This window comes from Eimeria necatrix, genomic scaffold (genome assembly GCF_000499385.1).
Source record: "Eimeria necatrix Houghton genomic scaffold, Enh_scaff431, whole genome shotgun sequence".
Lineage (NCBI taxonomy): Eukaryota > Apicomplexa > Conoidasida > Eucoccidiorida > Eimeriidae > Eimeria > Eimeria necatrix.
The window spans coordinates 1-12500 of record NW_013654321.1 but is presented as its reverse complement, the minus strand read 5'-3'; the positions used below and the strand labels follow the sequence as shown (position 1 = coordinate 12500).

Here is a 12500-nt window from a genome sequence, read left to right as displayed (position 1 = left end):
TGGGGTTTGCAATTAGGGTTTGGGGTTTAGGATTAGGGTTTGGGGTTTAGACTAGGGTTTAGGGTTTCAGGGTTTGGGACTGCCTTGCTCTTCTGCAGATGCGGAAAACCCTTTAGGGCCCGTCTGGATCCAAAGATTTGGGAGTGAGCTGAGTCCACTGCTGCTGCAAACCCTAAGCCCTAATTCTAATCATTGCTGCTGGTTAGGGTTTAGGGTTTAGGGTTTAGGGTTTAGGGTTTAGGGTTTAGGGTTATTTGCCTCTGGCTCAGGGACTTCGTGCAAACCACGCAGGAGGTCGCAGTGGAAATGGGATTTGAAACGCTGCAGTCCTGCTTAGTCCAGATCCAGGAGGCTTGGTGCTAGGGTTTAGGGTTTAGGGTTTAGGGTTTAGATGCAGTGTTGTGGGCCTCTGCTCTGGGGCCCATTTTTTATTCATTTTTTAGTTTGAAAGACACAACAAGGGCTGACGCAAGGCCTGCGGAAAAGGTCCTTTTTAAATGCATTTGATATCTGTGAAGGAAAGAGGGAACAGTCGTAGGGTTTAGGCTTAAGGGTTTAGGGTTTAGGGTTTAGGGTTCGGGCTTGCCGTGCAGCTCCCTGCTGCGCTTTAATCTGAAGCCGATTTAAGGCGAATCCCTGTAGTCTCTAGGGTTTTACGGCTTAGGGTTTTACGGCTTAGGGTTTAGGGTTTAGGGTTTAGGGTTAAGGGTTTAGGGTTAGAAGGCATAGGTGTAGATGCGGGTTTTGCCGTTTTCTTTTGGGATTTTTCACCCCATTGTCTTCATTATATAACTGAGGGAGAAACTACTTTTAAAAATGAATGGAAATGGCAAGAGGTGTTTACAGCTCGTTAGTTCTGCATTCATTTCAGGTGTACGTACACCTGAGACGATCTGCAGGATACTGGGGGAGCTGCAGCAAGGGTTTGCCCATTTGCTTCGACTGCACACACTAGTAACTCTCTAGGAAGTAAAATTAGCACTTAAATAGGCATTTGGATTACAAATAAACTTCGAAATAGAAAAAATGACGCGAGGAAATGACACCAAGTGCTGCCGCCGCGAGGCTCAGGTGTCTCGACACCACTGGAACGGCGGGGCCCCCGGATCTAATAAATGGGGAACTCTCTGCGGAATAAACTGTTCAAAAAGTTTATAAAAATAACATTTCGATTTATTTTGAAGTATTTAGAGCCTCGTTGCATTTAATTAAGGCTGTTTCAAATATACAAAAATGTGGCTGCATGCGGCGGCGGTGCTCGCGCCGGTTTCGATTCTTGAGGTGTCTGTACATCCCAACCGACGTCGAAATGCAGAAAAATTCAACTTTATTTTTATTTTTATTTTTATTTTATTTATTTTTATTTTTTATTTTCAATCTGAAAACTTTATTCCGGATCGCATCTCTTTTTTCCAGTGCCTGCCGGTCCTCCGTTCTCGATCGATCGGCCGCCGCTGCAGCTCTCCCTTGAACTCCGCCAAAAAGTGAAATAAACTTCTTTTTAATTTAATTTAATTTAATTTAATTTTTAATTCTTTCTTTTGAAATGGCAGAAGAGCTCAGCAACTCGGCTGCTGGCCCCGCCCGCGCAGCCAGAAGGTCACCTTCTCTGTGGCGGCTGCTGCTGCACTCGAAGATAGAAAATGACACTGAGGGCTTCGTAAAAGATTTGCTGCAAGAAGAGGCTGGGAAGCTGCTGCTGCAGCAGCTGCTGCATGCAGCAGCAGACAGCGGCTCGCTGGACCTGCTGCATGCAGGGGAGGGCTCTTTGGAGGCGGGGCTGCGGCACCTGCCCGCGCTGCAGCTGCTGCTGCAGCAGCAGCAGCAGCAGCAGCGGCGGCCCAGAACCGCTGCATGCAGCAGCAGCAGCAGCAGCACCGCGCCGCCGCTGCTGCTGCTGCCCGCCCCCAAGGCCCCCTTCAGGGGCCAAATGTTCCTCTGTGCTCACCGCCAAGAAGACTCAAAAGATGCAGAATTTGTAATTAAATTTGAAAATCTTTTTCCACTTCTTGGCTCTCAATTCTTTCCCCCCAGGCCCCACGCAGCCCCCAAGTCCTCCCACACCGAAAGATACAAGTCCCACTGATTCCACCAAGGTATTCGAGGCGCCTAGGGTTTAGGGTTTAGAGTTTAGGGTTTAGGGTTTAGGGTTTAGGGTTTAGGTTCTGGGCGACTGCAGGGGAGCTCGTTGAAGCAGTAAGTAGAAGCGAACAGAAAGTTCTGATTCAGGCTTTTATTGGGTTGATCTTTTTGAGTTTTTTAAAACACTTTTGAATTCATAAAAAGTTATGAATTCATATTTAAAAATACTTTTGAATTCATAAAAAAACTAAAATGGAGAAATCTGATGTTGCCGCTTTCGGAGGACCCCGCGGAACTTCGGGTGTATCGACAGCATGGGTTCCGCTGGCATTTGGCCCTGAGAGATTTCGGCGTTCAAAATTAGGGTTTAGGGTTTAGGGTTTAGGGTTTAGGGTTTAGGGTTTGAGGGCAAGCGGACCTTGTCGATGTGAATTGTGATGCCTCCCTTTTCGGGTTTTTCCACGACCTTCTCCAGGACCTGTTGTTGGATTTTGGAAGTTCAAAAATGAATAAAAACATTTAAATTAAATTAAATTAAATTAAATTAAATTAAATTAAATTAAATTAAATTAAATTAAATTAAATTAAATTCCACACACTTCGCGCTGCTCTATTTCCAAAGGGGGCTCCCCAGCCACTTCGTTCCGCATGGGCCCTTGGTGGAGACAGAGGATTTGTTTGGTGATGGTTTTCCACTAAAGTGCAAAGTTGGAAATGAAAAAAAGGAATTGAAGGAGAAAAAGGAATAAAAAGGAAAAGAAATGGAGTAAAAGGGAAAAGAAATGGAATTAAAAGGAAAAGGAAAAGAAATTAAAAGCAAAAAGAAAAAAATCCGAAAAAAAAGAATTAAAAATGAAAAAAATTAAAAATATAAAGTGAAAGATCTTACCCACTGGTCCCTGCAGCTTCTGTTTTCGCAGCTGAAAAAAAGAAGAGTGAAAGAATTAAAACGAATTAAACTTATAATTCATAACTTTTTATTCTAAATATATTTATAATTATTATTATTATTATTATTATTATTATTATTATTATTATTATTATTATTATTATTATTATTATTATTATCATTATTGTTATTATTATTATTATTAGAAGTGTTGGCCACCAGAGTATGTCGGGCTCTTCCCGCGCGTGCTTTATAGAAATGCAAGTTTCGTCGTTGGGGAGCAAATGCAGGGGAGTCTCGATGGCCTCTGTGGAATTTAAAAAGAAGAAATGAAATAAATTGGAAAATAAAATAAAATTAAAATAAAATTAAAAGAAAAACAAACCCAAGGCGATGGTTTTGTACTCTTTGTTGCCTCTGCGTTGCAACTCCATTCAGATTCAGTTCAGGTTCGTGGCTGCGTTCAAGAATTCAACTTCTCACCTCAGGAGCTTCAAACAGTTTCTTTTCAAAACTGCAGTCACTTTGCATCCTTTTGAAAGATCATTTTTGTTTCGAATGTGAAATAAAATGCCTCGGTGGCCCTGTTTGCAAACTTGCGCCTGGTCTTCAGCTGCTGCTGCAGGGGTGCAGCCCGGCCAGCAAACGAGCGCGAAAATTACCAAAGATCCCACCAAATAAGAAACAAAAAACCTCCTCATTTACGTAAATTCATCATAAAAAGCATTTAAACGTTTTCAAGCGCCTCAAAATTGCCAAAAACCGGCGCATCGCCAACTGCCTTGCAAATCGGCCGCAGCCGCCTGATCCTCTGCGCCCCTCAGGTGTACGGACAGCTCACGAACTCGAAACAAATTCAAAATTCAAACGGAAACTTTATTTCCGAAGTGATCTCAGAACTATTCCTTTTATTGCGCAGCAGAATAGCTCTTTGCGCCGCAATTCAACCTGCACAACTAAGTGCTGACCACTGCAGCCGCTCGGCTTTTCCTGAATCTGAATCGAGAGGATTCCCGCGATGCGGGGATCAATCATTTCTGAATTGTTGCAAAAATATCACTTTTATCTTTTCTTTTTCTAATTTTTATTTGGTGCTTTGAAGTTTGCTGTCAAGCGCTCTTCGCTGCGTCGATTCAGCTGCGGCGATCCGAGACGGCCGCCGCACACGTGGCGAGCTGGGAGTGGGGCCTCTCGGAGCTTTCCCGAGGCCTCTTTATTATTTTCGATTAAATGCAAATAAATTATCAAATTAAATGAAATAAAAGACAATAAATGGCCTTTATTCAACGCGGAAAGCAGCGCAGCAGCTCGCAGCGGACAGCCGCAGGAAGCCGTCGGCAGCTGCTGTTCAACTTGGGGCGAAGCGGCTCGAAATGAAGCCCAGGAGGCGCAGAAGGCCGTTTATAAATGCAAATTAATTAAAAATACTTTATTATAAATGCAAAATGATGCAAAAAGCTTTAAAAATGATTCAAAAGAGCCTTTTATTCGAGAAACTGGACGCAGGAGGAGAGGCTGGCTGGAGCCAGCTGCGCCTGCTGCTGGTCAACTCGGCGAAGCCCAGCGCCGCAGCAGCAGCAGCAGCAGCAGCAGCAGCAGCAGCAGTTTGGCCTTTTCACTTTTCTCAGAGTTTTAAAAAGGTTTTCTTTTTGCATTCTTCCTCGACTTTCTTTGTTTTCATTTCCCCTTCCCCTCGTCAGCCCTCGCGGCCGTTCTCCAGCCCTTGGGTTTCTGTGGCCCTTCACCGCCTAGCTGGCCCTCTGCTGCTGCTGCTGCTGCTGCTGCTGCTGCTGCTGCTGCTGCTGCTTCCAACTTCAACAGCAAAATGGCCGCCAACTCCTTCTACACTATGAGGCCTGTCATCCCCCAGACGCGCACCGACACGGCGTCTCGGGTGACTATCAAAAACATCCCCGTGGGCGTGACTGAGGTAGGCTCTCGCTGCTGCTGCTGCTGCTGCTGCTGCTGCTGCTGCAGCTGCTGCTGCTGGTGGTGCAGGTATTGGCACTGCAGCAGCAGCAGCAGCTGCTGCTGCTGCTCGCTGTTGCTGCTTGTTTGGTCTGCACTCGGGGCTGTTGCTGCTTTTTGCTGCTGCTTGTTGGACTTAAAGTTGGGCTGTGGGGCAGTTCGAGGTGTACGTACACCCCAAGTGCAGCAGCAGGGTCTCGGGGTTGAGTGCAGCATTTCTTTTGCTGTCAGCTGTAGCCAGAAAAGTGGAAAGTGCAAACAAATGAAGTGCAGAAATAAATAACAAAAGTGAAAAACTCGGCAGAACGCATGCACTGGGGAGCAGCAGCTGCTGCAGCTGCTGCAGCTGCTGCAGCTGCTGCAGCTGCTGCAGCTGCTGCAGCTGCTGCAGCTGCTAGCGCAGGCCCGCGTGCTGCGGTGTACGTACACCCCGCGTTCGCTGCGGTGTACGTACACCCCGCGTTCGCTGCGGTGTACGTACACCCCGCGTTCGCTGCGTTGTACGTACACCCCGTGTGTGTTGCGGTGTACGTACACTCGCAGGCGCAACTGAAGGCCAGTCTGAAGCAGCACGGAGATGTTCGCATTCATTTGTTTGTTCCTGGAACTGAGTACGGGAGTGGGTGGGCCTGGGTGAGTTGCGAGCAGCAGCAAGACGCGGAGCGGCTGCTGGCGCTTGCTGCAGCGCGCCGCGAGCGCGCAGCAGCAGCGCTGCGCGAGCAGCAGAAGCTGCACGACGCTGCAGCAGACCCTGCTGCTGCTGCTGCTGCTGCTGCTGCTGCTGCTGCTGAGGAAGCTGCTGCTGCGGAGACCGCGGACGACGCCAAGAGCAGCGACTGCTCGGACGAAGCCAGGAGCGACGCGTAAGCCTCGGCAGCAGCTGCTGCTGCAGAACAACAGCAGCAGCAGCAGCAGCAGCAGCAGCAGCAGCGGCAGCAACAAATGCCGCAGCCGCAGGGACGCAGCGACAGTCACACCGGTCGGTGTGCCGCTTCTTCCTTCCTTGAAGCAGCAGCAGTCACTGCACCAGCAGCAACTGCAGCAGCAGCAACTGCAGCAGCAGCAACTGCAGCAGCAGCAACTGCAGCAGCAGCAGCAGCTGCCAGTGGTTAGCCCCTGGGGCTTTCTTTCTGTTGGGCTGCAGCGGCGGTTTCACCTGTACAGACACCGCAATGGCTGAGAGACACTGAACTGCTACTTCTGAAGGTTGTCTTTGTTTCATTTTTATTTCTTCTCAAATATTCAATTAGCATTGCTGCTGCTGCTGCTGCTGCTGCTGCTGCTGCTGTTGCTGCTCCTGCTGCAGTTGTGCCGCCTTTAGCTTCACCAGGCTCTAGCGCAGTTTGGAGGCAGGAGAGAGAAACTAGTAGCGCTTCAAAAACTAGGGTTTAGGGTTTAGGGTTTAGGGTTTGCGTGACGCTGGCCTTTACTCCTGCAGAGCCTCCGTCTCTAACTTCAGAGTCTCTAGGGTTTAGGGTTTCAAATGAGGGTTCAAAAAAACCCAGAAACTCCTGGGGGGCCCCCATGGGGGCCCCCAAAGGGGGCCCCCATAGGGGCCCCCAAAGGGGGCCCCCTTCATATCTCTAGGGGGCCCCCAGAGGGGCTCACGGGAACCCGTAGGCCGGGCTCAGCCGCAGGCACACATATCTTTGCATGCATTAGGGTTTAGGGTTTAGGGTTTAGGGTTTAGCGTTCGGTTGGCAGCAGCAGCAAGGGTTTGGTCAGGTCTTTGCCTTTGAGGCAGTCCTTGTCAAGGCCTTCTCCTTCGTAGCTAACAAGGGGCGAAATCTCACACAGCAATTCCTGCTGCTGCTGCTGCTGCTGCTGCTGCTGCTGCTGCTCTGTCGCTGCTGCTATCCACTTTGCATGCAGGCGCAGCAGCAGCAGCTGCGCTGCTTCAGGAGTGTCTGCTGCAGCTGCTGCTGCTGCTTCTAAATTGAATTTGTTTGGTTTTGCAACTCCGAGAGAGCCAGCGCACTTCACAGGGGCAAATTCCGAGTCCCGGTCCACTTCCAAACACTGCAAACCACATACAAACCCTAAACCCTAAACCCTAAACCCTAAACCCTAAACCCTAAACCCTAAAGCCGAGGCCCGTTGGTACTAGCCACCAGGCACCAGCAGCCAAACCCTCCTGAGATGAAGCTCTTGAAGCCCCAGCGACACCTCCAAACCCCAAACCCCAAACCCCAACCCCTAAACCCTAAACCCTAAACCCTAAACCCTAAACCCTAACCAGGATTCTGTCTGCGAGAGGAAAGGCATCAAAGATAAACAACTCGAGTTTCCATCCGTTCGGTTCCTTAGGGTTTGCCAACACCCAAGAATTCGGGTCTTCCAAATCAACAGGGGCCCCAGGGGGGCCCCCTGGGGCCCCGGGGGCCCCGGGGGGCCCCCCTGGGGCCCCTGTGGCTGTGCAGCAAGATGCGTCTTTTGGTTCATTTGCCTCTTTAGAAGAAGAGGGGGGCCCCCCTGTGGGGCCCCCAAGAGTTTCTTGAGCGGGGCCCTTTAGGGGGCCCCCAGGGGGGCCCCCTGTGGACCCTCTGGGGGCCCCCGCAGGGGCCCCAGAAGAGCCCCCAGGGGGGCCCCCAGAAGAGCCCCCAGGGGGGCCCCCAGGGGGGCCCCCAGGGGGGCCCCCGGGGGGCCCCCCAGAGGGGGCCCCCTGAAGGGGAGCGAGGTGGGGGATTTTCTTTTTGGCCAAATGGAACTGAGAGTTTAGGACTTCGGGATTTTTGGCAACAGCTTCGAGGAAGTCAAGACTGAGGTAATGCATGCAGACATTTGCCCACGCGTAGGGGCCTGCTTCGGGTCCCCCAGCAGCAGCAGCAGCAGCAGCAGCAGCAGCGGGAGCTGCAGCAGCGGGAGCTGCAGCAGCAGCAGCAGGAGCTGCAGCAGGAGCTGCAGCAGCCGCAGCAGCAGCAGATCCTTCCCGTATATCCCGAGGCAACTCCGAGTACTCCAAGATAGCGCCTGCCCAACGACCTTGCTGCTGCTGTTGCTGCTGCTGCTGCTGCTGCTGCTGTTCTTGCTGCTGCTGCTGCTGCTGCTGCTGCTGCTGCAGGGAGGGCAAGTCCGTGAACAGCTCGCAGATCACCCCGACACTTTCCTGCGGCGATTTTCTCTTGATGACTTTGTTGACCACCTAAAACAAAAATAAGGGTTTAGGGTTTGCTGATTAGGGTTTAGGGTTTAGGGTTTGCTAATTTGGGTTTAGGGTTTGCCGCTTAGGATTTAGGGTTTGCTGACCAGGGCTTACAGCTTGCTGCTGTCGGTGTGCTGACTAGGGTTTGTGGTTCGTGCGTTGCTGCAAGGGCCCTGAGACCTAAACCCTAAAGCAGCAACAGCAGCTGGAAAAGCACACATGCTACTCAAGCAGCAGCAGCAGCAGGGAAGCTACACGAACACTACAGCAGCAGCAGCAGCAGCAGCAGCAGCAGCAGCAGCAGCAGCAGGTGCGAACTCGCGCACCTATGAGTTTCAGTCCTGTCTCTCTCCAGTGTCTCCGCAGCAAAAGGGGACACTCGTTTAGAGACACAACAGCGCAGCCTGCTGCTGGCAGCAACTTCAAATACGCAGACAACAGCTGTTGCTGCTGCTGCTGCTGCTGCTGCTGCTGCTGGTCTTCAGCCCGCTGCTGCTGTTGCTGCTGCTGCTGCTGCTGCAGGACTTCGTTTAGAAGGGTCAAATCGACTTTGTAGGGAGGCCGGATTTGCTTTTGCTGCTCCCCTTTTTTCTGCTGCTGCTGCAGAGCGCTTTCGAGCAGCAGCAGCAGCTGCGCAGGGTCGTGTTTTGCTGCTTGCTGCAGCAGCAGCTGCTGCTGCTGCTGCTGCAGCCGGTCGTAGAAGCGAAAGACGTGGCCCTGGCCTGCTGCAGCGTACGCAGCGCGCACTGCCTCAGCCGAAGTCGCCATTCCGACAAAACCCGAACCCAAACCCTAAACCCTAAACCCTAAACCCTAATCTCCGAATTCTAATCTCAAAACCCTAAACCCTCAATATTTCTCACGAGAGGGAAGAAGGCAATTTGCCCAGGACACCCGCGAGCTAGCCGCGCGGCGCGTTGTAGAAGGGTTGAGACAGGCCGCTAAACCCTAAACCCTAAACCCTAAACCCTAGCGGCGAGGCGACGGAATCTGGAAAAAATTACCAGTGAAATAAACTGGCGCAAAAATGCACAAAATATTATTTATTAACGAAAAATGGCGCATGCGAGAACTTGAAGAGCTTTCCAGCCCCAAACCCTAAACCCTAAACCCTAAACCCTACCAACCACCCCCCAACGTCTTCCGCTAGCGGTTGCCGCTCTGTTTGCGCGTTTTGTCTTTTATTTCGGTTTTATTATTATTTAAATCGAAAATTAAATGCAAATATAACACAAAAACGCGGCCTTCTAGCTTTTTTCGCTTCGTTTCATGCCCTTGGAAGCCGCGGGGGTCACCGCCGTCTGCCTTCGTTCTCGGGTGTCTGTACACCTGAACGCGCCGTTTCACCGCGCCGTGAAACTCTTTTTGAGGCCCCTCCTTTGAGGTGTACGTACACTCCAAGGCCGCGCAATGTTCGCCGACGAAAACTCCTTTTTCTCTCCCGCCTCCTCCGGTGATTACCTTTCTGCAGAGCCCCGCAAGAGCGTGGGGGCCCCCCTGGGGGCCCCCCTGGGCGGCTCTGCTGCGTTTGGGGGCCCCGAGGAGGGTTTTGGGTTTGGGGCGGAGGCGTTTTCGCAGGGGGCCCCCCCCTCGCAGCGGACGGGGGCCCCCCCCGCTGCAGCAGCAGCAGCAGCAGCAGCAGCAGCACAAACGCCCGACGGCTGCCTCTACTGCACTGCAGCAATGCTCAGAAAAGCTGTCAAAGAAAGGGCAGGGGGGGGCCCCCTGCTGCTGCACGGGGCCCCCGTGGGGATGTTGGGGCTGTGCGGTGTCTGTACAGCTCTCGAAGTGCGGCCTTCTCTTTTCCGATTTACACTCGAAGACCCCACAGCAGCAATTGAGGTCGAGTGCAGCAGCAAGGCGGCCCTCGCGCTGCTGCAGCAGGAAGAAGCAGCAGCAGCCGCCCCCGCCCCCAGCAGCAGCAGCAGCAGCAGCAGCAGCAGCAGCAGCAGCAGCGGGGGGCTGCTTGCTGCGCTGAAGAACGGGGGCCTCGTGGCTGTCTTTGGCTATGCATGCACTGACGACACAGGGGCTGTTTATATTGACTGCAGCAGAGCAGCAGCAATTAAAGACCCCAGAGAATATGCTGAGGCTTTCCCGCTGCGGGTCATTGCTGCTGCACTTCGAGCAGCAGCAGCAGCAGCAGCAAAAGAACCCCACGCCAAGCCCCAACTCCCAGACACAATCAAACAAGAAGCCCCAGGTCCAGCCCTGCTGCTGCTGCTGCTGCTGCTGCTGCTTGGTCTGCTGCTGCTTATTTTTCCCGTGCTGCTGCTGCTGCTGCTTGTTCCGCTGCTGCTGCTGCTTGTTCCGCTGCTGCTGCTGCTTGTTCCGCTGCTGCTGTTGCTTGTTTCGCTGCGTTTGCTGCTGCTTGTTTTGTCCGTGCTGCTGCTTCGAGGTGGTGCTGCGCACTGCGCTCTCGCTGCTGCTGCTGCTGCTGCTGCTGCTGCTGCTGCTGCTGCTAATAAAGTCGCGTTGGAATTGAATTTGGACTTTGCTGCTGGGCAGAAGACACTTCTTTGGAGCAGTTTGAGCACATCACGGAGCCGCTGCAGCGGCTGCTGCTGAAGACTTTAATTGCTGCAGAAGAAAAAACAATGAAGAGACATTTGCTGCAGCAGCGGCTGTCTGGCCACTCGCGTGAGCTGTCGATACACCCCAGAGCTGCGTAGACACCCCAGCGCGCCCCACACTGCGCCCCACACTTCCTGCTGCTGCTGCTGCATGCGTTTCGGGTGTACGTACACCGCAGCCGAAGCAATTGAAGAAGCTCTTAAGGCTCTCGAAGACTCTGGAGAAATCGCTCTGACTGCAACTTGGGTTTCTTTGGCTTCTTGAAGAAGATTGAAGTCCTTTAAGAATGAAAAAGACATAAATACAATTTGTTAAAGAATATGCACATTTATATCTATATTTATTTATTCATTTGTATTTATATTTATATTTTGTTGATGTCTTTTTGCATGCAGAGGTGTATTGTGTTTATATTTGTTCATCCTTTTGTGTTTGCAAAAACACAAATGACAATTTCCACTTTTACTTCTGCAGGTATTTATTAAGTGCATTTGTTTTAAATAAATAAATAAATAAATAAATAAATAAATAAATAAATAAATAAATAAATAAATAAATGATATTTCAAATTTATTTTCAACACAGATGCACATTCTCCACCATTACATCAACATATTCAAATATAAACAATTACAAATATAAATATAAATATAAATATAAATATAAATATAAATACAAATATAAATATTAAATATAAATACAAAAGTATAATTACGAATGGAAATTGCAAAAGTGTAATATTACGCTAAGACGGCGCACATGAAAACGAATTTTATAAATTTCGACAAAAAGGGAAAAAGGAGATAAACTATTTACAATAAAGTGTTCTAAATTGAACAAAAGGACTCGAAAATAAACAAAATAAACAATTAATTAATTCAAATTAAAAAAAAAGTTTGTTCAATTATTTAAACTGCATGCAGAAACATGCGTGGGGCTTCCCGCCCCCAGTTTGGGCCCTGGAGGCCTCACTACATTATTTCTTTTGTTTCGGGTTTACTGTTATTGTTATAAACAACAATAATAGTAATAATTAATAACAATAATAATAATAATAATATTATTATTATTATTATTATTATTAATTATTATTATTATCAGTATTGCCTTTAGAATGGCCCTGCTCGCTCTATTGGCGGGTGTGTAGCCTGCACGGTGCGGGGACCCTAAAACCCTGAACTAGGGTTTAGGGTTTAGGGTTTAGAGCTTGGACGCTGCTGCGGGCATGGGCGGCATGGTTTCCCACAAAAGGCGCGAGAGAGTGCGGACTTGAAGGCCTGCAGAAGAACAAAAAAAACAAAACAACAGAGATGGCTAGCTAGGCCTAGCTAGCTGCCCACACAGCTACACACTCTCGGCTCCAGCTAGCTAGCTACATAGCTACCTAGCCAGCTAGCTAGCTGCGTAGCTAGCTAGCCAGCTAGCTCCCCAGGTTGATAAGACATTCCCCAAGGCCCGCCCGCAGCATGTGACTCTGAACCCGCTAACTGCCCAGCAAGCTAGCCAGCTAGATGCCTAGCTAGCTAGCTAGCTAGATGGCTAGCCAGCTAGCCAGCGAACTATCTATCGAGCTAGCGAGCAACTGCCTAGCAACTGAACTGGATAGCGAGGCCGCGAGCCACCTAGCTAGCTAGCGAGGCAGCTAGCCACCCAGCTAGCTAGCTAGCGAGGCAGCTCGCCACCCAACTAGCTGGCTAGCTAGCTGGCTAGCTGGCGTGGTTCGGGGTGGAGTGCGGACCGCTGATGAAGGCGAAGACCGCAGCGACTGAGCTGGTGGCAGTGAGGGCGGTGAGGAGTTGTTTGGAAAAAGCCTTTGCGAGGTCGGGGGCTGCGGGGGGGGGGCCC

General features: G+C 50.5%; 5 protein-coding genes across 5 annotated transcripts in view; 4 read left to right on the top strand and 1 right to left on the bottom strand.

Annotated features, from left to right (window-relative positions):
• ENH_00053470 (DNA polymerase epsilon catalytic subunit, putative) overlaps positions 1-363 on the top strand; it is a gene marked incomplete at both ends in the record, with an annotated part of 9017 nt that extends 8654 nt beyond the window's left edge. Inside the window, 2 exon segments of the mRNA XM_013581480.1 lie at positions 99-143; positions 270-363. Coding sequence (XP_013436934.1) covers positions 99-143; positions 270-363 — 139 coding nt within the window.
• Positions 364-1546: 1183 nt separating this feature from the next.
• Positions 1547-2086, top strand: ENH_00053460 (hypothetical protein, conserved; the record flags this gene model as incomplete). The annotated part of the gene is made up of 1 exon (XM_013581479.1): positions 1547-2086. The coding sequence occupies one exon, from the start codon at positions 1547-1549 to the stop codon at positions 2084-2086; it is 540 nt and encodes a 179-aa protein (XP_013436933.1).
• A 2710-nt stretch (positions 2087-4796) lies between these two features.
• On the top strand, positions 4797-5806 carry ENH_00053450 (hypothetical protein, conserved; the record flags this gene model as incomplete). The annotated part of the gene is made up of 2 exons (XM_013581478.1): positions 4797-4901; positions 5483-5806. 2 exons carry the CDS (start codon positions 4797-4799, stop codon positions 5804-5806), a joined length of 429 nt encoding a protein of 142 aa, XP_013436932.1.
• An 819-nt stretch (positions 5807-6625) lies between these two features.
• Positions 6626-8849, bottom strand: ENH_00053440 (UDP-N-acetylhexosamine pyrophosphorylase, putative; the record flags this gene model as incomplete). The annotated part of the gene is given in 4 exon segments (XM_013581477.1): positions 6626-6958; positions 7176-7652; positions 7658-7698; positions 8408-8849. Coding segments are annotated over 4 exon segments (1293 nt in total).
• Positions 8850-9491: 642 nt separating this feature from the next.
• ENH_00053430 (hypothetical protein, conserved) lies at positions 9492-10919 on the top strand (the record flags this gene model as incomplete). The annotated part of the gene is made up of 3 exons (XM_013581476.1): positions 9492-10284; positions 10590-10721; positions 10834-10919. The coding sequence occupies 3 exons, from the start codon at positions 9492-9494 to the stop codon at positions 10917-10919; spliced, it is 1011 nt and encodes a 336-aa protein (XP_013436930.1).
• Positions 10920-12500: the final 1581 nt, after the last annotated feature.